At 46.3% G+C, this 23,343-nt stretch overlaps 2 protein-coding genes and 1 long non-coding RNA gene across 5 annotated transcripts in view; 2 read left to right on the top strand and 1 right to left on the bottom strand.

Moving 5' to 3' along the window:
* DZIP1 (DAZ interacting zinc finger protein 1) overlaps positions 1-2,398 on the top strand; it is a 32,485-nt gene extending 30,087 nt beyond the window's left edge. For all 3 annotated transcript variants that reach the window (XM_084505565.1, XM_084505564.1, XM_084505563.1), the window contains 2 exons: positions 895-1,075; positions 1,785-2,398. In XM_084505565.1, coding sequence (XP_084361691.1) covers positions 895-1,075; positions 1,785-1,867 — 264 coding nt within the window. In that variant the 3' untranslated portion in view covers positions 1,868-2,398. The remainder of the gene's footprint in view (positions 1-894; positions 1,076-1,784) is intronic.
* A 1,159-nt stretch (positions 2,399-3,557) lies between these two features.
* Positions 3,558-15,891, bottom strand: CLDN10 (claudin 10). Its single transcript, XM_084505566.1, has 5 exons — positions 15,626-15,891; positions 9,725-9,886; positions 9,494-9,575; positions 4,656-4,763; positions 3,558-3,933 (listed from the first exon to the last, which is right to left on the bottom strand). The coding sequence occupies exons 1-5, from the start codon at positions 15,843-15,845 to the stop codon at positions 3,819-3,821; spliced, it is 687 nt and encodes a 228-aa protein (XP_084361692.1). The 5' UTR covers positions 15,846-15,891; the 3' UTR covers positions 3,558-3,818.
* Positions 14,235-22,754, top strand: LOC311428348. Its single transcript, XR_014687654.1, has 3 exons — positions 14,235-14,458; positions 15,633-15,804; positions 22,532-22,754. It is a non-coding gene; the product is annotated as an uncharacterized lncRNA (long non-coding RNA).
* Positions 22,755-23,343: the final 589 nt, after the last annotated feature.

Below are 23,343 nucleotides of genomic sequence, written 5' to 3'. Positions count from 1 at the left end.
TTTAGCTTTGTGAGAAACCATCTTTATCTTTCCACGGGTAAGCTCTGGAGTAATGGCTGGATTCCTTTGAACCACAACCGATTGGCAAGTTGGGAAATGCTGCAGCTCTTCTTTCAGAAGATGAATGAATATATTTAGTTCTCAGGCTGATGTGATAAGATTGGCCATGGACTTGCTGCCTTCAGGTTATCGGTTTGATTCGATAATCATCTCGGGAACTCAGGCAAATCCACCACTTAATTAAAAGTGGTCATACTTGTGCATAGTGACGGTGAGTCTTTGGAGGAATATATATTTTAGCTTTGAGCAGCAGGTTTTTAACTTTTATTATTTAATTTTCCCGTGAGATAAATGAATTTTAGATCGAAAATGCAATATTAAAATTTTAGTGTGAATACACAATACTTATATAGCAAACTAGACTGCCACCTTGCATGGTAACAGGTATTTTTTCTATTTTAATGTAAGTAATGTACCTTCTAAAGTAAAAAGGATTTTCCAACTCACTGCAACAACTAATATTCCAGAAAAGAAAACCCTTTTTTAAGAGTTGGAACATATTATGCCAGAAAACATGGGTTTCTGCCAGTTGTAGATCTGGCCCTTTAACTTTTTGCACTTCCTGACTTTACTAATAAAAAAAAAAAAAGCAACAATCTTTTTAGCCTTGGAACTAAAGTAACAAATTCATACATGTATTTAATGTATTTACATATATAATTGAAATATGTGGATGTTAAAACTGGTGACAGATGTCACGAAGGCCGTACACCAGTGCATTTTTCTGCAACAGTTTCACATTGCTGGGCTTACAGGAGAACCTGATCTCAGCAGAACTTGATACGACAGAGGAAAAAATGCACTCATTTTTTATTTTTTTTTTCTCTATATTAGCGCACAGAAGTAGATGAAGATGACTGGGATATATCATCTATAGAAGAAGACTTTTTATTGATGAAAAATGATAGCGGTCAGAAGGCATTGACAGCTCAGAAAAACGAGGCAAATGCTGCATCCGTTGTACATGCGTGGGGTCTTCCGAAGAAGAGTGTGCCAAAAGAGCCAAAAGAGGAAGGTAATGCATTCATACTTCTAAGTTACAAGTCTTAAGTGCCTGACACGCCTAGAGAACTTTAGTATAGTGTATTACATGTTGTAAAATACCATATATTGAATAAGAAGAAAAAATGGATGTGTTTTTACATACACATACATATGATATGTGTATGTAAACACACATGTGAATACATAGAGATGTCAAGAAGCCTTAATCTGAAATTTTACTATCAGGCTTCAAACATGGTCTTAAAAATTGATCATCTAAGACTTTTTAATTTTTTTATTTTTGGCCTTTCTCAAATTTGAGGCAATGAGGAATTTTTTTACTCTGTCTTGAGAATAATAATCAGCTCCTAGGTTTGTTCCAGATACCTATCCAAGTGTCCTGCCAGGCTGTGATAATTACTTGAACCACTGGTAAGGAAACAGCATCCATCTCACAGAGTAGCTTCAAGCTCTAGCATTTCAATGTGCTTAAAGGTTAAAACTGAATACTTCATATCATTTTTAAAGAGAAAGTAAATGTAATATTGACACTGTTTGTCCATACATCATATTCTGTGACACAGTCTTTGTATTATCAGCATTTGTAATTTCCTCACTGGTGAAGCCTTGGACTTCAGGAAAAGATGTTTGCTCACGTAACATATGATTATCTCTCATAGATAAAAATCAAAATACCCCTAAAATCTTACTAATTTTTCTTGTTGTTGTTATTTTAACAGGCCTTCATGAAGCTGATAATACAAGCACATTAAAAAGCAGCTTAGTCACTGTTACAGATTGGAGTGATTCTTCAGATATTTAATTGCTGTATTCCTGATGGGAGGCACTGCTTTTGGGTTCTGCTGGGGTTGAAAATGTAGTTGAAAGCATTGTGTTTTCTATTTATTTCTCATATGGTTCGTGTAACAACAAGGAATACTGTATACAGAGCTCTTGGGTCTTTCAGTCCTGAATTTGAACAAAAACTTTCATACACACGTCACTTGCACCACTACTTGGAAACAGAGGATTAATTCTTCTTTCTTGTGAAGTCAGTGGTGAAAAATCTTCTTGATTTCACTGAGGTGAAGACTTTGCCTCTGATGTTTACTTTAAAGACTGAGCCTGGTCTTGTAAGAAAGCCTGTTCACTTGTGAACAGCATTTACTGCAGAATATTATTTTTAATATTTTAAATGCATATTTTCTTGTATTTTATCATAAACTTTATAAAAATTGTGAACAGTGTAAATACAGTATTTCCATGTATTAAAATGTTAAGTTTCTTACATGGTTTACAATAAACACCAAAGGAAAAAAAAAACGGCCTCACGTATAAATACATTACGACTAAATGCCTCCTAGTTTGTGGTTACTTTTTTTCCTACTGGAGTTGAGTCTTAGTTAACATAAAAGCACAAAAATTGGAAAACAAACAAACAAAAACCAACAAACACATCAGCCCGAGGGTCAATACTTTCCTTACTTTAATTGGGCAAGTACTTTCATGTTTCTGTTTTGTCCGTATTGCCTGCCTGCTTGTAAAGCCACAATCTTATTTTGACTTAAATGAATACAAAAATAAGGTAAAATAAAAGTAATTGTGAATGACTTTCTCACTCTGATGCATTTTAGATGACGTCAGGCACAAACCTGTCTTTTTCTATTGTACTGTGCCATTAATAAACAGGACCAGGTACTGTTTGTACTTACACCTTTGTCCCATTGTCCCAAAATTGTCAATGCACTGAAACTCCAAGGGTGCATCTGTTCAAACCTCAAGGCAGGCCTGAGTTTGTGTCTAAGTTTAGGGTCTTAGCCTAGAAACTACTCTGTGGTTATTCATAGTCCCTGATTTTATTTATTGACTTACTGTATAAGTGTTCCCTCGAAACCCATTGCATTTCTAGAGCCAGGCAAATAAACAGCACTAGCTGATTTTGTGAACTGCTCTAACTAATTCAAGATTATCCGGACTGGTGCTGTGAAGTACTGCAAGCATTTACTTGGTTAGTCCTTTGCCAGGTGCTCATCATCGCACGTGCCCTCTCCGTACGCCGTGAGGCTGTCTCTTAACAGCTGCTTTCGTAACAACTGGCCCTGACTCTCCTTTGTACCCGATTAGCCCGTGCTGCTGCTGGCTCCCCAAACTACAGGCTTGTTTTCGCTTTACCCAGGCTCCTGAGCTTATACCTGTGGCACTGACTTGACGAATGTATTTTCTTACATCCCTGGCAATGTCAAAAGGAGATAAGAGCCTCGCCCCTGGTAATGTCAAAACAGATAAGAGCCTGCTGATTCCCATTGACTGCCAGCACCTGGCAGTGTGCTCTGAGAGTCCAACGTCACTGCTGATCGGTGGGGAGACATTTTACATATTAACCTGCACAGCGTGACCCTCCTGAGCGGTGCCGAACCCCTTGGAGAAGCGCTTGCAGTGATGCGCTACGGTACCTATAACGTGCGCGGTGCCGTTCCCAAAGCAACTGACAGACTGCGCCCGCAAATACCCTATTCATTTTTTATTTTTTTTTATTTTTTAGAAAGCAGCATCGATGCATGATTTGCAGGTATAAACTTTACAACACCAACAGCAATCTTTAAAATATTGAATAATAAAATTTACATCAATACGTAAAAAGCTGCGAGTTAGTATCTTAAAAATTCATCCTCTTAGTGGTTATTCCATTGTGTTTTGTTGGGGGAGAAATCACCCGGAATGAAACACACAAACTCATTTTCCAAACTGGCTTTTGGGATCTTGGAACGGGGCAATTACACGTAGGCGTTCTTGTCAAAGTGCTTTGGTGGGGTTTTGTCTGGGACGCTGCTGTGAACCTTTGTGCGAGAAGACATCACAGATGCGGCTCCGTTATACGCGTACCCCCTCCTGAAAAGAGAAGAGGAACAACTGTTTAAGCCCATCCCACGGACAGGGAACATCTCTGCACCCAAGCACTGCAACCTCACCGAGGGAGGAGAAACCTGTGGGAACCTCGAGCTCCTGCTGGGTGCAGGGGGACACCTCCCTTCTCTCTGGAGCCTTATTCAGGTTTGAGGTTTCCCTTTTCCCTCCAGCATCTCTCTTTGCCATTCCCCTCTACATAACCTTGTACCCCTCGTTCACAGCCAAGTGAATCGGTGCCCGATCAGGTGAAATATTTGGGCTGGGGCAGGCCCTAGATGAACAGCTGCCCCCTCCAGTTCTGCCTGCTCCTTTTCACCCCTCCTCTGCTGCTGGAGGTCCCGCTGCCACCGCCACCGTCCGGCAGCTCTCTCACTTTTCATCTGGAGATTTGGGATTAAACCACCGCCTATTCACAACTCTAAGGTGACCTGACTGCTCTTCCTCCATCTGTGAATGCATTTTTTCCCGCTGTAGCAAGTTTATAAAGTATTTATAACACAAGTATTGTTACCAACACATTGGCTTTTCTTAATTACTAAAGGTGGGAAGAGAATTACCCTAAAACCCCATTAATTTCTGTCATGCACACAACCCTTTTCTGACCTCACTGCAAAGTGTTTCGGAAAAGCAATCAAGCTGCAGAACATAGCAGGTACCAATGCCCTAGGATTGATTTCTGTCAGGAAGTGCAACTCGGGTTTTACCTTGGAGATTTACTGTTTTCAGCTATTGAGAAGCAGAATATACTGCCACCAATTATGCAGAGTGAAGCTCCAGCCCATCCAATGAATAAAGCTGCTCCTAATTCATACCTACAGGAAGTCAATAAATGCGTTTAACAAAGACAGAACGAATTTAACATTTTGTTTTCAGAACAGAAGCACTACATTTTTTGTTCCTCTTTTTTTTTTTTTTTTTTTTTCCATTGACACACACATTTTGCATTGCAAAGCCAGCAGCTCAGTTGTTCTCCCAGGCTCTTTTCATTATTCCCCTGGCACGCGAGAGGCAGCCCTGTCCCCGAGGCACACTTCTGCAGCTTCTCCACGTCTCTTCCCAGTCGGAGGGCTGAAGAAATCTGCGATTCCTCGGCCCTTCTACCCCACATGGCTCCCGTCCCCCCAGACCATTTCAGATTTGTTCCCATTGTCTCCCGAGCTGCTCCGTGGCTCGCTGTGAGTCCTCCTCCGAGGCTACTGAGGCTGGGGACCTGAGCTGCTGCCTACAGCTCTCCTTGTCCTTAGTTCTCCCCTCTGGCTCTCAGCCTGAGCACAACATGAGGTTATTATACATATATATATATATAATATGCAATATATAAACGTCAAGATATGCATCCACACGGAACCACAGACTAAAATCATTAAGGCTGGAAAAGCCCTCCAAGATCATCTGTGCAGCCCCAGTTCTCATTCAAGTGGATGTACTCTATATTAGTTCCAACTTTTGTTAATAAGTTTATTGTGAGCTCTGCTGAGGTCAGTCTAACAAAATCCTCGGCTCGACAGCCTTCCTGTGCCTCAGAAGGAGCTTGCAGCTGCGTACTTTGGAGCTAATTCTGACCACGAACAGCTCCTGTTTTGACATCAGTTGGAATACACAACCTGAATACCAGTAAGCTGTTCTGCAAAACCTCTGTCTTTATGAAGGTGATGCTGTGGAAATGGAAAAATTCCCTGAGGGGGGGTCCAGACACCCAGAAAATGATATAGGGAATTGTAGGGTGAACACTGGCTGGAGAACAAAAAGTCACTTTTCCATGTTTTTGCCCAGAGGTAAAGCACGGAGTTTTTTTAAAAGAGACATACTGCAAGAAAAAGCCACATGTAGAAAGAATATCAGTCTCTAGAAGCTGATAACACCCCCAGTTCAAGTTATTTCTGACTCAGGGACCTCCAAAAAGAGATGGGGACTTCAGAGCTCAGAGATAAGCTACTTGGTGGGGGCTTGCACCTGAGTCATAACAGCCCTGCGAGTGCTCTAACATCGAGACCTCCTTCTCCTGTCCCATTCACACCATCCTAAGCAGAGGTTTTATTTGCCATCCCTTGCTAAAAAAAAAGGATCAGATTCCCCCAGATATCCTCCTCACCTGATGTGGGATTTAGGGACCCAACCTGCAAATTAAGATGCTGGAAGCCACAGCTCAACTGCCTTTCACCCAGAAAACCCTGCCTCCAGCCCCTTGTCTGACTTCAAAACCTACCACAGGTAGTTTTATTTCTAATGATGCTAACGTTTCCGTCCAGGTGCTACAAGTTTCACAAGACTGAGCAGATTTCTGTCTGTTCGAGACCTGGGATTTATAAAACACTCATGCTGAATTACAGCCCTAAGGTGACCTTTTAGCAAGCTGCAGAGGCGAACCAAAGCACTGAACTCCAAAATGAAGGGGCGTGAGGACCCTTCCTGGTGCCTGCCATCCTGCTACCCTAAGGAGCTGCAGGGCTGGCCTAATTGGTCTTTCCTCCCCACCTACACACACACAAAAGCCTTTGTGATTTACACTGGTGCTTATCAGCAATTTTCAGTCGCGTATCAACCTGTGTATGGCTCCCTGGATTTTATCCAATCCAGGGTTTTTTTTGCAGTTAAGAAGCCAAGCCTACCCCACCATCCAAAATCCACGATATGCCATATTAAAAACATCCTGCACCTTGACGACTCTTGAAAAAAAAAAAGACTAATAAATGGAGATAGGCTTTTTTAGAAGAAATTTCTCTATTTGCTGTTTTTCCCTTTCATTTTTTATCATTAAAACCCTTACAGGAAATGCAGTCTCCTGTTCTTATCATCCTTGCTTGTAAGAAGGAGAGCAGCGACTCTCCGGGCGTGGGGCTGCACACCCCTGGACTCCCACCAGTGCACCCAGTCTGCTGCTGCAGGATCACTGGGAAATCTCCAGGAGGTCAGGGGAACAAGCACCGAGGCTAAGAGCAGGTATTTCACTCTAAACAATCCCAGGAGGCAGAATTCAGGGAGACAGAAGGTGTAACATCAGTATAGAAGGAAAATATCCCGGCTGTTACACAGGTCAGGACCACGAAGCAAATTTTCATGCAAACTAGCTGAAATTTCGTTAGCCAGCTAGATGAACTCCAGGACACTGGTAATGATCATACCTAACTTCTCAGCGAATCAATACACCTCCCCAGTGGAAATCTGTATTTTGAACATCTAATTCTTAAGAGTGAGGGAAAATGAGAACTGGGTTCAAAGCCACGTGACAGCAGGACAGCGCAAAGAGGGCCTGTGTGGATGAACCGGGCACAACAGATTCTGGGAAAGAAAGGCTGAGGGGAAACAATTCTCTATAAAAATGGAAGTTAGTCAGGTAATTTGGATAAACTAGCTCCATTCATCAGGAAGAATGATGATTATTGAGTTCAGACTGCGGCAAGGGACAAAAAGGATGAAAACTATAAAAGCTTTTATTAGAAGTAGTAAAGGGACAAAATAGTTTCCTAAGAGAAGCTGGCAAGACAGCAGAACAGAGAGAAGCACGGATTTTCTTCCCTTAGAAGTGTCTGAAGAAAAATGCAGTCAGCTTGGCTGTGAGTACCGGGGCATCCCATGCTGTCACCGAGCCTCTGCGCGTGTTGCTCCGTGAGGTGGACCAGCACTCATGGAGCTGTTTTAAACCCCTAATGCAACCTCTTGTGTGGGAACATAACATCCAGCCTAAGATTTCTAAGCAAGGCTGGCTTTAGAGTGTCCCAGAGGTGACTATCATTCCTCGCTAAGCTACATGTAAATTGAAAAGCAGAAGTCTCTCGGGCACCAGCCTCAGGCAGATCTCTGACTCCCCCTGCATCTGTATAAATTCAAGGCACCTCTTCCCCATGCAGAAGACCAGAGGGAAATTCTGATAGCCAAAGGGATGCCAAACATCCCGTGTCATTAATTTTCCACTAACAGTATCTCAAACCTCTCTTTGACACCACCCAGATAACTTCAGGAGAAAACATGCACCAAACTGCAAACAGTTGAGGAACCAAAGCAGCGTCCTCTCTCAGTTGAGCCAGTGCCAAATTTCTATAGCATACCAGCAAGGCTCATTAACTGCTTCTGCAATGTATATCAAAGTAAGAGTTCCCAGAAGGCAACAAAATTAATTGCTCCAATGTATTTTATATTGTTTCAGAGAGAAAGTAGTCAAATAACACCTTTATCTTAACCTGACACAAGATCACTGCATGAGCTGCATCACATGTCCACCATGTGAAACTCCAATCACAACTTCTAGTATTGCTCTCCACCTTTATCTTTGCAGCAAATATTTCTCGTGCCAGCAGTTGTGCTATTCTGGTTGTTCAGGAAAAAGGTAATTTCCGCAGACGAAATGTTTTAATATTAGACCTTTCATTTTTTAAACTGGTTTTCTCATTTGCTTGCGGTAAAATTCTGCCGTGAGGTCTGCCTGCCCTTTTTGCAACAAAACAAGTGTAGGAACACAACGAAGGAAAGGGAATTTTGGCAATGATGAAGCTATTTTTCATTGGGAACATTAAGCCTGATGAATAATTAACTTCTGGCTGTATAGCCAGTCCCCATTTTCTCCACAGTAGCTCACATCCTTGTTGCTTTTGGTGGCCTTTGGATCCTGTCCTCTCCTCCTTACAAAGGAAACTCATATGAACTTGTTTTCAAGAAAAGAGAAACTGTGTCAGTCCTACCGCAAATGTGGATCCAACTGGTGTTATTTATTCAGGCTGACAGTTTTATATATACCCAGTGCTTGACGTCTTCGGGGATCACCACAAAGAAAGCTTACATTACAGCCAGTGTTTTCAAACTTGGTGGCCACAATGCAAATCTAGAATCCGAGGATGGGTTCATGAATTGCTGCCTTGGAAGGTCCTGAGCACTCACACAGCTTTCAGGGGAGTCTTTAGGGATGCTCATTATTTCTGGTTTGGTCCTGCAATTCTATGAACACACACTCCCTTGTATTTAATTGCACGTACAGCTGAAGCATTGACATTAGTGCTTTATGATTGTGGGTTATGAAAAATATTTATGATCCAAATTATAGTCATCAAGATTACAAAATCTGTCAGCAAAAACAGTCCACAGAATCTGCAGAAATGTCTCTTCAAATGGACTAAAGACTGCACAGTGTTCAACACCTTTATGGAAACCACTGGCTATCGATAGCTTAGAGGAATAATTTTCTTCCTATTGAATTATGTGCCTAATGAGCACCTGTCTTGTGAAATGCCTCCTCTGCATCTTTGACATAAACATAACTCCTGATCAACCCAGCCTACCCTGGGACGAGTGCTGTAGAGTCCTGCCAAGCCGCGATAAGCCTGGGCACAGAGACCACAGACCCATCACTCTACAGGGAGGTCTTACTCATGAAAACTCAGCACACAATTACTACAGATGGAAAACATGATGAAATATGAATAAATAAAGCCCACTTTCCATTTCTACCCAACAGGAGAAGCATCTGCTTTCTGGATACATGAGTTCTGGCACGCAGCATGAAACTTAAGGTCTACTCTTGAAAGATGAAGGGCTATAGGAAAGTACTTACTTTTGTGCAATATAAGAAGGATCAAAGAACTCAGACGTAATCCTGTTTGCATACAGGGAACAACCAGTCATAGAGCACAGCCCTGAAAAGCAGAAGACAAACCGTTCAGTGGAAGCAGCAGAGGAGCTTTGGGCCTGACCCTGACGCAGTCACGTGTGGATTTCTGCCGCAAAGCAGCAGCTCTGGCATGACTCCTGAATACACAAACTTAGAGAAATAAGGTATATTTACCAGACAGTATGAAAATCAGTCCAGCTAAACAAGCTATTTTCGCTTTGGTCTGATCAGAACCGCCGACTTTTGTACACTTCATCCCAATCAGCCCAAACACGGAACCGAAGAACCCCAGGCAGACGGCGGAGATCATCAGTCCTCTGCAGGCTTGGATGTAACCTGCAACGAGAAAGGGCAAGGCTAACGTGAGGGCAGGGAACACAACGGGTTTCACTGTAGCTCCCCTAACCTTAAAAGCATCTGGCATGAATTAATTATTGCAAACCAAATTAGACCTTGGCTTGTGTAATGCCAACTTATCCCAGAGTATATACTTCCAGGTGATGGCGTGATGATGCCGTGTGAACCTAGTCCCTACAAAACTCTCTGTGTCACTTGGGGCTGCAAAAACAATTGTGGCATTGGGCACAGTGTCCCCAGGAGGCTGCACCCATGGGTTTTGAAGAGCAGCTCTGTGTGGGACATGCAGCATCTGCCACAGGCTGCAGAGGCACACAACATCTCGCTGTGCAGATGCCGCAATGGCAGCAGGTTGGCAAGGCCTCATCTCTTGTGGATCAGCCCAGCAGGCCCTCGCTCTGCAAGGAAGCCAAATACATGCTCAGCTTCACAGAGAGCAGAAACCCTTGGAGATAAAGCGAGCTGCTGCCACGCCGGACCAGTGCCTCACAGCTGAATTTGGCCACACGCGGTTTTGCCAGGCTGCTCTGAACCGAGGCACCCGATGCAGGGCCTTTCCACAGGATACCCGACTGCTTGGCCTCTTCTCCTTTCCTCCTGGGATTAAAACACAGTGATAACCACGTGGCACCGTTCACAGGGCGGAACAGTGCCATCTCACACAGCCAAATAACCGTTTTATAGCAAGAAGTTTCTCTCCATAACCAATTACATCTCATTTAAAATGGAAATGCATTTCCATTATTCGTGCCTGCAGTCTTTTCTCTGTGATCTCTGGTGGGTGGAAATGTCGAGAGCTAACCCAGGTTTCCATTGCTTATTACACCCGCTTTTCCAGAATACCAAATAAACAAAAAAGCCCTGCATAAAAGCCCTTAAAATGTGGAAAATTAATTTATTAAAACAGGAACTAGGGGATATCTAATGGAAAAAAAGCAAGCAATAGATTCAAAACAAAAATTGTGTTTTTTTTTTTTTTTCACACAATAAAGTTGTGGAGCTGCTTTCCACAGGCTACGTGGATGCAAAAGTTCTTGCACAGGTGCAAAAATGGGATAAAACCATTGAAGAGAAATCTCTGCCTGGCTGGCAGGCCCCTGAGCTGCAGATGGCCATCGCAGACGTTTGGCCTTCTTCTGCACTCTTTTTTGGCACCCACTTTGGCCGCTGCTGGAGGAATACCAGCTCCAGGATGAGCAATCTGTGTTTAAGAACACTTAAAAAAAATACACAAACAAAATAACTGATTCACAGCTTTGTGTAATACACAGCACACAAGAAGCAATTTGTAGGACTTAACACCCCATGGACATGTTTCATGTACAACATGCTCCTGTAGTCCCCCTGCTGAAGGAAGAATACACAATGACATAACTGCAATAGCCATAGGACTCTCATGTTGGAATATAAGCATCATTTGGGTCTGCTGACGTGTCTAACACTATAATTTAAATTATTATAATAAGTTGAACTCCTATGGTAGCTGGATGAGCTGCCCACTGGAGACACCTCCCTTTGCCATGGATGATAAATGAAGCACAGGCTGGCAAGTTCAGAATCGGGTCTCATTACACCTAAGTCTAGACTTCTGATTTTTAGGTACTTACAATCACAATGTTATAATTACAATTTACAATTTTACTTATCTTCTATATCCAATAATATGTCACAGTTTGTATTTTTTATACAAATTTATATAATACACATAAATTTGTGTATTTTTCTATTTTTGAAAGAGGATCATGAGGAACCCTTCAGTTCTTACAGACACATGCCTCAGACATGTTCCCTTGAAGTGTTACTTCAGCATTATTGCCATGTTTAAATCTTGTTTGAGCTCAAAAATTAGCCAGCTCTTTGGATACATTTTTTTATCTTTTATCTTTGAATTTCTGCTGTGCTGAGAGTATCTACTGTGACTTTAATGCAGAATATTTTGATAGGCATGGCTGATATTTGTCTTCAGCAATGGTCAGATAACCTAGGATGTAACGCCTCTTGTGGAAATGTTTAGTGGCAGGCTGCTGTACCTCAAAACCTTTTGAATCCACGTAAAAAGCAATGCTTCCCAATGTTGTAGCAAAAAGGAGACAGCCAACCCTTCTCTCCTGCTCTCCCAGGAGCACAGTTTAGATAGGAAAGGCTGCTGTCTGTGGTCTTCTCCACTCAACACCGAAGAGCCTCCAGCCCTGAGCCAGCAGCCACGAAAAGCAGCTCCAGGTAGGTCCCTCTCAGACCCCTAAACACACGAGCAGCATCCCACACATCATCCCATGGCACCCCAGAGGAGATGCCTTCACCTGAAACACGGCTCGACAGAATGGAGAAGCAGCACCACGTCCATGCTACAGGGGCTAACTCGGACCAGATATGAGACAAACCCAGCAGAAGAACTACAGACTGAAGATTTACAGAGCCAAACCGAAGACCACCATCTGCCTAAGCTCTCCTAGGTCCTGTAAAAAACCTTTTTGGGGGGACCTGCAAGAAAACAAAAGGTATGGACACCCTAAAGAGTGAACCACTCTGCAGAGCACGCAGTCATACATTGTAAGAAGCTTCTTCACCTCTGGTGTTCACTGGACTGTACCATCAGCTGAGAAAACCTGGCATTTCTAAGGCATCATTCACCCTATCCCAACAGAGGAACTTACAATAGATCACATTAATTGCACCTCTCTTATTTAGTTAGTTATTTATCTTCTGCAGGGGTTATGAAGTGAGCCTGGGGAGCTCACACCAGACGGCCATATTGTGGTTACCTCAGATCAGGTGAGGCGACCACCCTTCTAGCCAAACCGGCCAGGGCACAATTTCCTCAACGGCGAAATAAAACTATACTCCCCAACAGCTCGGCTGAAATTCCAGCAATAGCTAAAACTTCTGCTTTCGAGTAAAATCCTGTATTTTCACTCTGTCCCCCCCTAATGCCCTCAGGCGAGACCCAAAGTACGTCAGTAGGAAGCGGCGTTCAGTAAGATTTCAAAACGTGGCTTTTAGCTCACAAGACACAAATCTGAAGACAGCAGCCTTGTTCTCTCTCATTATTTTTTGCTAGTAGGCCTGGAAAAGTTTTCTCTTACTACTTTTCCACATAATGTATTTCCCATAGCAGCCAGGTAAGGCAGGAGATGCAAACTGGCGAGGAAGCTGTTATTTTTGACAGGCCCAATTTATCGACGCTGTTAGGAGTTAATTGGCACATTAAGGTGCTGAACCATGAACATATTTACCCAGAGGTCCTCTAAACTTTTCTTTATGCCTGAACCTCCCAGGAGAAACAGTAAATATTCACCCCAACCAACACAAGCCGTAGATGCTAGGTACGACGTGGCTGAAATGCAATTGTTGCTGAAGGTCAATGCGCAGCTTCAAAATAGGCTGAGGGTAGTGAGACAGCAAGAAATGATTAACTCCCTCACCCAGAAATCATTTTCCTTTATAATAGCACGAGCTGGAGCACTGCTCAGCTCTGCTGAATAAGTAACCTTCCCCGCTCAATATTTCACCAAATTCTGCAGGCCAGCCAAGGCGGGACTCGTTGCAGCTCACCACAGCCATTACCCAACAGGCACCCACTTTTAACACAGATATCTGAAAAAAAATAACCACAACCTGCACTCATAAGGTGGGAGAGCAGAAGACTCAGCTCTACCAGGCTGACTGGAGCACCAGGAAACATAAAAGGGTGAAATCAGCCTTAGCACCAAACCCCCAGTCACTTGAACCTAGGTTAGGACTGACCTGGAGAGCGTTTGGCTGCAACATTAATCAAACCTTTGCTTTGCTTCCTGGAAAGCAAGGACGTTATCTTGCTGACTGAGACTCACAGTGCAGGGAAGTGTATGGGGAGGCTGCCAACTTCTTCCCCCTCTTCCACTGAAGACCCAAAAATGCATTATGTGTGTTTGCATCAGGGTCTGTAAGAAGCTCGTACCTCGTCGTGTAGCCGCCGACCACCCAAAGGAAGCTCCAAAGCAACAAAAAGCCATGTTTTAAACAGACAGGTAGACAAACATGTATTACGCATGAAGTCATGTTTAGCAGCATTCCACGAGAAACCTATCTCAAGTATTTTTTTTAAAACAAATGTGTTTTGTCCTGCATTCAAATTCATCTTGCTATCATCTTGCCTGCCTCACTGCTCTCACGCTTGCCTCTCATGCTCACCTCTCACGCTCTCAAAGAGCTCTGGGGAACGTGTGTATTTATACAGTATATACAACACTCAGAAAAAAGACACCTGCATGCTGTTATGGGGATCATCACTTTCACAACAAATACCTGCAGTGGCATCCTGCAGTCTGCACCAAGTGTAAAAGGTTACCTTACAGATAGAGCACGGATTCCTTCCGAAAGCACACGCCCATTGCTGTTGTATGTTTTTCTAAGCTCTAACACCCTCTTCCATCCCCTAAGTAAATTTGTGTTCAGCTGAGCTCTGTCGCAAGGTCACTGGATCCACTGCTGGAAATACGGTCACGTGCACGTCCTGCCCTGGGGAGGCGTTTCCATCACCAAGTTCCCATCCATGGCCAGGAGCGCACAAAGGTAAACCCCAAATGGTTTCAAGTCCCACGGACTGCAGCATCATTTTTGCTCGCATACAGATCACAGGGGCGAGCCCTTAATGGGGGCTGGCCGGACTGTGCTGGGGAGGGTTTGGGGGTGCATCATTCGCCCCCCTGCCTGCACCGTGCCTGGGGGCCAGGATTTGGCCCCGCAGCACTCGGAGACACCGCTGAGGAAGGCTGATGCCAGGCTTCCTCCCTCTGCTGTCACACAGCCCAGCCGGGAGGGCGGGACGAGGTCCTCTCCAGTTGTGTCTTCAGGGTTCAGGAGCCTCCAGGTGCTTCCTTCCGCAGCAGCAACTCACCTCCTGGGGCAGCACAACCCCACAGATCTTCCAGATCCGAGTCTGGGGGGCTTTATTCCAGATCTGAGTCTTGGGGACTTCACCCTCCAGTAGAGCAGCAGCCGAACAAGAGGCTCGGTGCCTCCGAGGGACCCCAGCAGTGCCGGGACAGCCCTGCCACCCCTCGGGGACACCGGCAGAGCCCCCACACCCCCTGCCACCAAGGGGCTGGGGAGAAAGATGCTCCTGGGGTCAGCGCTGCCACACGGCAACGCCTGCCCTCGGAGTGCGGACCTCTCCTGCATCCTGCCGGCGGCTTAAAGGCTTAATGGCATTAATTTGCTTACCGATAACATTTATCCCCGCGGCGATAACATTAATCTCTGCCACTGATTGGCTTCGCACTTTCCTCTTCCAAGCAGACCTTTCACTCCCAAATCCGCCCTCAGCCTCCCGTGCCCGGACAGTGCTGTAGGTCCGACTTGCGTTTCGACCCGCACCGCGCTGTTTATTCATTTATCACCCCAAAAAAAAACCATTTACTCCCAAAACCCTTACTTACAGCCAGGTGAGCCCTGCTGCACCCCGCAGCTCTCTTAGAGGAGCCGCAAGCAGTGCGGGTGAGGGTGCCAGGTGGTGACACCCGCACAGAAACCTGCACAGGACCCCAAAATTTCCCCTGGATGCTATGGGGTCGCGCAGCACCGAGCCCCCCACCCCCCGGGGCTGCTCCCATAATGTGGGGCGGCCCCGGGGGGGTCCCTCCCGGCCCGGCTCCCCCCTCCCCGCTCTGCCAGGGGTCGATTTTTAATTTTGGGGGGTTTTTCTTTTTTTTTTTGGGGGGGTGCTCGGGCGGCCCTGACCGTCCAGCGCCAGCATGGAGGGGAAGTCCTTGCAGTTGGAGACGCCGGTGGAGTCGGTCACGCAGGTCTTCCAGAGGTTGGCCCAGAAGGTGGCGGTGGTGATGACCGTGCCGTCGATGGTGGACACCTTCCAGTAGTCGGTGGGCAGCGTGGAGGAGACCAGCACCCAGCCGCACACGGTCAGCAGGAAGGCGACGATCTCCGCCGCCGTGCTCGCCATCGGGCCCGCCGGGGCGCACACCCGCCGGCGGGGGCGGGGGGGCGCGGAGCCGCGGCGGGGGCGCGCCGGGCGGGGCGGGGCGGGGCGGCCGAGGGAGGCGCTGATTGGGCAGCCGCCGGCCCGCCCTGAGCCCTGGACACGCCTCCTCGGAGGGAGGGGCGGGGCTTGTGTCAGGGGAGGTGGAGGGGGAGGCATGGGGGGGGCTCCGCATCTCCCTGTTTGTAGGGTTGGGGGTACCCATGTGGGGTTATGTGCACCTCCTGTAGGGGCTGATGTGCCCCCTGTAGGGTTAGGGGCACCCACTGAAGGGTCAGGTGCACCCATGTAGGGTTAGGGGCACCCCGTTGTAGGGTTAGGGGCACCCCCTGAAGGGTTAGGTGCACCCTTTGTAAGGTCAGGTGTGCCCTGTGGGCTTACGTGCACCTCTGTAGGGTTAGGTGTACTCCCATAGGGTTAGGTGCCGCCCCTGTAGGGTTAGGTGCACCCCTGTGGGTTTAGGGGCACCCACTGAAAGTTTAAGGGCACCCCCTGTAGGGTTAGGTGCACCCCCTATAGGGTTAGGGGCACCCCTGTGGGTTTAGGGGCACCCACTGAAAGTTTAAGGGCACCCCCTGTAGGGTTAGGTGCACCCCCTATAGGGTTAGGGGCACCCCTGTGGGTTTAGGGGCACCCACTGAAAGTTTAAGGGCAACCCCTGTAGGGTTAGGTGCACCCCTGTGGGTTTAGGGGCACCCACTGAAAGTTTAAGGGCACCCCCTGTAGGGTTAGGTGCACCCCCTGTAGGGTTAGGGGCACCCGTGTAGGGTTAGGGGCACCCACTGAAAGTTTAGGTACACCCACTGAAGGGTTATGTGCACCCCCTGAAGCATTAGGTGCAACCCCTGAAGCATTAGGTGCACCCCCTGCAGGGTTAGGTGCAGCCCTGTAGGGTCAGGTGAACCCACATAGGGTCAGGGGCACCCCCTTGTAGGGTTAGGTGCACCCACTGAAGGGTTATGTGCACTCCCTGAAGCATTAGGTGCACCCCCTGCAGGGTTAGGTGCACCCGTGTAGGGTTAGGGGCACCCACTGAAAGTTTAAGGGCACCCACTGAAGGGTTAGGAGCACCCCTGTAGGGTCAGGTGCACACTCTGAAGGGTCAGGTGCACCCCTTGTAGGGTCAGGTGCACCCCTGTAGGGTTAGCTGCATCCCCTGAAGGGTTAAATGCATTAATCCCACTGCAAACCCTCTTCCCTGTGAGCAGGGACCCTTTGAGCAGGGCTAATTTGCCCTTTCAGACCCGGTTTTGGACCTTCATGCCCCTGCAGACCCCTTTTTACCCTAAGAAGCATGAAGTGCCCTCAGTGTACCTGAGCGCCCGGTTTGGCCCCGGGGCTTTCTCCTGGCTATCCTGCCACGGCTGCTCCCGAAACGTCTCCGGGGCTATTTGTGTTACTAATCCGGCCCTGACCGTCTCTCTCCTCCAAAATCAACGCAAGATCTCGGGCTCCTGATCCCATCTGCGGTGGTGCAAACCCCAGCTGACATCAGGCGGGGCTGGGCGCTCGCTCTGGGCTGAGGGTGAGCAGGAGCCACAACCACTCTTCCCCCGTGGCATTTTCCTGGCGTTGGCTGCTACCTGCGGGGATTAGGAGGTGGAAAACTTTCCTCTCCGGGGTTGCGTTTGTGCCCTTCTTACATCAGCTCCTCTCCCCTGTGCAGCAGCAAGCTCCTCGGTCACGCTCGTAGCTCAAACACCTTCAGCTTGGGGTTTTCCAGCAACCACGTCCCCTTTTCTCCTCACTGCTGGCCAAGAACATGGTAGGCAGGTACACATATGCCTGTCAGACCCCTCAACCTCTGCCTCTGTTTTTTTGCCACCTAGTTCTGGCTTTCTGACTTTCAACTTGTGTGGTAGGGTGACAGACTCAGCCTTTGCCTTGTTTCTTCCACCCGTGCTTTGGGACAAGCCCTGACTGTGGGATAAGCTCTGCAGGGCACCCCATGACTGATTCCTCTTCTTTTCTGCATTAAATTGAGCAGAGCATTGCACTAACACAGTTTCATGCTCATTCATTTGCCTGAGTGTATATTTATCCCTTCGGACTTGGGAAGAAAGGTGCTCACAACTTTTCCTAAGAAAACCATCCCTTGGGGTTCAGGTTTTGTCTCGCTGCATCTCAGGCATAAAAACGTGTTGTTGGTGTTGCTATTTTTAATCATTATTACTAAGTGCAAACTACATCTTTTTACAATCAGAAGTCAACGCTTGGATTTCTACAGTGCACAGAAGTTGTTTTGCTATGCGCAGAAGGGTCTGTCCGAAACGGTAGGGCTGAACTACAGGATATTATTTTAGCTTTTGCAGGATCAAAATCACAAGCAGTCATGATTGCCTCATAAGTCAAACACCAGATGACAACGCCATTTGTTCTCTAGCCAGGATAAGCAGACTAGGGTCGTCATGCCTTTGTCCTGGAGTAATTTTTCTTGTAATTTTACCACGCACAGGTTGGGCAACTTGAGACCGTTTCCTGGCTCTGCTGTGTTATGGCTTTCAAGGTGCCTAGAGCACTTGTGCAGGAGGAAAAAAAAAATAGAAGAAAGAAAATCAACCCACTTTATTTTTCTAAGGCTGAAGGACAACTTCCTTGTTTGCTAGGATTTTCCTGGGGATTTGAATATCAAAAAGGCAAGGCAGCCTCGCAGGGAGCACAGCCAGGCTTGCGTGAGAGTCACACCTTGGCAAGGTCAGCCCTGCTGGCGGTGGTGGATTTGGGGAATGCACCTCACATTGGCATACGTGTTCGAGGAGGTGAAGGTGACTGTGAAATGAGGAGACTGGCAGTGCTCTGTGTGGCACAGAACAAAAGCGCCGCCTCAAACAAAGAGCAGATAGCTCCTCTGCTCCGGAGGAGAATAAACAAAGGAACGCTTCTTGGTTTCCTCTTCGGTGTCACCCTACAAAGCCCATCAGGGCAGGAACATCGGGTAATAAGCACCAGCCCTCGCTCATGTTGGATCACCACCGTCGCTTTTGTTGAGCTATGAGAAATTAAATGAAATTACCGCCCAGGTTTGTAAACCGTCAGGGCAAGAGGGACTGTAAGTTCCGCGGTTCGTCTCTTATGTAAGTAAAAGTAAAAATTAATAGGAAGTGACAAGCCAGAGCATTTTAAAGGAGTGAAAAATTGCATTCCAAGAGCCAATAAACTTTCCCCTCTCCCATTCTGTGCAGTGTGTTTGGACATTAGAGACTTTGTTTCTTGACACCAAGATTAATGCAGCATTTCTTTTTTTTTTTTTTTTTCACCTTTTCTTAATTTTGTTGGGAAAAGAAAAAAAAAAAGAAACACCTTGCGTTGTTCCCTGAAAGTTTGTAATACAATGCTTTTAAAAATAGATATAACCTGTTTAACAAACTGAGCAGGAAATTTGAAGAAATGCATCTCCTACTTCACTTGAGGTGCATTCCTCCTGGCAAGCAGCACAGGCTGCAGTGCTCGGTAGTGCAGAAGCCGCCTCCACGTCAAATAAGGTTTTGCTAAATGGGGGCTGATCATAAAAGGGGGGAAACTTCCCAACTTCCCGACTGATTTTTGGAGCGTGGTCCCGTGCAATGGGATTTAGAAAGGATTTGTGAAATGAAGGGCTGCTGCGTCTAATGCAATTCACAAGGGTTTAATCAGGGAGGGGGGTAAATCAACGCCTTTCCAAAGCAGCCCGTTTTCAGAAGCGATCCCTGCAGTGAGCCACAAAGACGCAGGGGCCGAGTCCTGACCAGTGGGGCTGAGCTGCAGCCCAGGCTGGAGCCCTTGGTGTTCCCGCAGTGGGAACACTTTGCCACCCGGCCCGTGCCCTGCCCTCGTACAGCGGGGCTGGTCTCTGCCCTTTTCCTAATGCTTGGCAGACCTGGGCACGAGCAGTCCCTCGTCTTTCACAGGCACCCACGCGGAAAGCTTCGAGTACAGATGACTACAGAACAAGAACGTGCTTGTGTTTGGAGCTGGGGGTTGGACCAGGTGACCTCCGGAGGTCCCTTCCAACCCCAATTACTCTGTTACCCTACGACTGTGTCGTAACAAGCAAATAGGGTAGCACGGGGAGCCCTAATTGGGCTTACTGTAGCTGTTGTGAGTGGGGCAGCGGTGCACTAGTGATTACACATTGCATGTTGTGCACAGAACGTGATTGCTTCTGGACCCTGCCGCCCTGTTATTTAGCCCACGTGCTGAAATTTCTTTTCACGGGTATATGCATCTCAGTTCACAACGGCGGTACATCGGACTACTTTCCCAGCTGTTTACACGGTGAAATTTTTTGCAGTGGTCACTGCTTTTGAAGGTGTGTTGGACAGGCTGAAGGAAACCCAAAGCGGGGAGCATGGTACCAAAAACCTTAGCTGTGCCTTCGTCGTATGCCTCCCAGGTCTCAAGACTTGGGGGCACCACAAAGTGCAGATGAACACGAAGACCCCTTGCACACAAAGTGAGAGGAGGCACTGTCTGGCACACATGCTCTCATTTCCATCTGTATTTTAAAGCCTGGTTTCCCCTGTTTCTTTTTTATATCTCAGATCTCAGTGCTGTCAGCTTTACTTGTGGTTCTGGAAGGTCAGCCCCCTTCTCACCAGAGGATTTTACCTGCTTCAGTCGAGTGAAGCCTGTCCAGCGTTTATATTTCACATGCACACACCAGTTCAGCAATGAAGTCGAACCAGTGGGATCAAAGGAAGCAGTATCGCTGATAGGTCAAATACGCATTAATTTGAGCCTCAGTTTATCAATTTTTTAAAGTCTGTATTGATCGCAAAAAGTCACATTATTTCCTTATTCCCTTTGTTTCAGAGCTGCTTGAGCATGTTGATTTAAGTCAACTTTTAACTCCGCTTTGTCACCATGACCTTTTTTGATCCCGGCCAGTTTGCTCTCAGATTAAGTCACGCTACAGAAGCTGCTTTCCTTCCAGGTTGTGGTTTTTGAGCTCTCGGTTAAATGAAACCACTTGCGGCCACTGGCAGGGAGGACTGGTGTCTAATAAACAGTGGGGCCAGAGAAAGTAAACCACAACTCCCTCCTTGTGACACAGCCCGTTTCTGAGTAAATACGGGGCCACTGTGGGAATCGGGGCGAGGAGCTGGAGAGGGTATGGGATGAGTTTCCTTTCACATAGAGATTATGGTGGGAAGGTGGGAAGCAACCCCTCACCTTCATGTCTCCCCTTCCTGCCAACTGGAAACCAGGGCAAATTTGGGCTGAGGCTCAGCAGGGCTGGGTACAAAGACCACGGTGTCACTTGTCACCCCTTGCCTCTGCTCCCCGGTGGCTCTTTTTTTTACCTCCTCCCATGGCCTTTGCCATGCCCTGCTCTCACATCACGTGCTGTCATCGCCTCCACCGCTGCCTCCGGTTGCTACCATCCCCCTTGAGCTGAAGCACGTGCTTATCAGCTCTGCCTGTTGTTTTTCTGAGAACCCAGAAGGTTATAAAATCCTTGTGCTCTTGATCATTTTAACTTGTTATGCTTAGTGAAGTCACACGACTTCTATCATAGCACCGTGTTTTTCTAAAGCTGGAGGTATTGCTTAGGTCCTCAGTGAAGACTGCCTGCAAAATAAATGGAGACTCACTGGGTAGGGAGCACGTGCACAGGTTGTTTGCAGCAAGGGGTCTCCCTATTCCTCCACGTGGTGCCCTCCTGATGACTCTTGGGAGACGGTCTGCCAGAGCCTACCACACGTAGCAAACGAAGCAGCTCTGTTATTTAGGAGAGAGTTCACTTGGATTTCTTATTTTCTCTGGATCATGGTCCAGAGTAGCCAACCACACATTTGCCAAGGACAGCACACAATGTACCCTGCCTGTTCTGTTAATGCTTTCATGCTCCCACGGCGAAGATATTTTACTTTTATTATACTGCCGTAGTCCTACCTTGCCATTGCGCTTGTAAAGAAATAAACCTTTTTCTACTGATAGGGTATATGATAAAAGATATGCGCTGTGTTTCTCTGTTTTTTGCTTTCTTCAGGTGTCTCTTAACAGCTGACTCTTTCTTTGAATGGATCATTTAGTTGCTTGTTTCAGCTTTTTCATTCATTTTAACTTCAAACCAGCTGAACTAGGGCAGAATCACTTTTGAGAGATTTAGCATTACAATTAATTAGTCTTTTTTTTCATGTCAAAAATTAAGTTCAACATTTAGAAAAGGAGATTTTTTTTCAATAGTTTTGACTTATGTCCAGCTTGTAAATGATGTTTACAGCACTGTATGATGCCTCATATATATGGTCATTCTTTCTGATTTTGGTGCTCTTCTATTTGAATTTAAATATTGCACTGCACTCTTTTTTCTTTTCTTTTCTTTTTTTTTTCTTTTTTATTTTCAGTAAGCAAGGATATACAATGGGAGAAAATAGGGCAATGAAGCAGTCTGTTTACTTTGTGTCAGCTCTGTGAAAAATTAGGGATTTTTTTTTGTTTGTTTGTATGTTTCCCATTGTCTGGTGTGGTTATTTTGTGTGTTATGGCCAAGTATGAATCAGAAAACCTTCCAACAACAAATTAATAGATTTCGGAAGTCTCAGGTTGATTTTGGTTGTAAATAGTTTGAAAAATGTCAGTGAAATAAAAATGCTAGCAGTTGTCAGACAGTGAGAATGGAGACATCAATGCTTATTGCAGTGACTTTTTTTTTTTTTCTCCAGCAGGATAGTGCACTATTGTCAAAAGTTACTTTCAGCGATGTCTGAGGATTAAGAGTTTATTTGGAAAGATGGCCCAGAGCATTTTTCACGCGGTATTCTGGGAAGTACGGGAAAAACCTGATTCTGTAAAAGAAGGGTAGGATATAACCTGGCACACAGAAGCTACAGGTTTGCTGGACCCATTAAAGAACCTGACATAAATGTTACAATTAAAATGCATAACGTGTTTGTTTGTTTGTTTGTTTGTTTTTGCTTGATATACAGTTAATGCACTTTCTTGACCATAAGTAAAACCTACAGTGACTGGTTTAGGCATAGGCATCAGCGTACGGGTGTCTGCGTGCAGGCTGGAGAGCGGCAGCATGCACTGAAGCCTCATTAAGCTGCCGCCCTGTGCCAGCCATTGTGCCCCAAGTGACAAATCACGTGTCCCGGGCTGTGACAATATTGATTTTGGGATCTCTTTCCTGAACCTGTTTCAGGTTTCTTCCCGTCAAGAATAGGATCCAACCTGAGGCTGGGATCACTGTCAAACTGCTGTAGTGCCGTGGATGTTGCTCCAAGCCCTTTTGCTGCCTGTGTTTTGCAGAGGTTTTTACTCATGCCTGTCACAGCTGTTTTCCAGCCCTGGCAGGGCTGCAAACACCTCCCCAGGCTGAGGTTTTGCAACCACAGCCCAAGGCACCCTCCTGCTCCCTCGCACAGCCAGGCAGCGGCTCTGGCTGAAGCTTCTGGGGGACACTGGCCAAAGCCACCTGCCATGGACATTATGCCCCAGATCTACACACAGGGGCCTGAGAAATGAAAGAAAAAAA

The sequence above is a fragment of the Aythya ferina genome, assembly GCF_964211825.1.
Source record: "Aythya ferina genome assembly, chromosome: 1".
Lineage (NCBI taxonomy): Eukaryota > Metazoa > Chordata > Aves > Anseriformes > Anatidae > Aythya > Aythya ferina.
The sequence above is the reverse complement of the archived record's forward strand: the minus strand, read 5'-3'. Positions and strand labels throughout refer to the sequence as shown.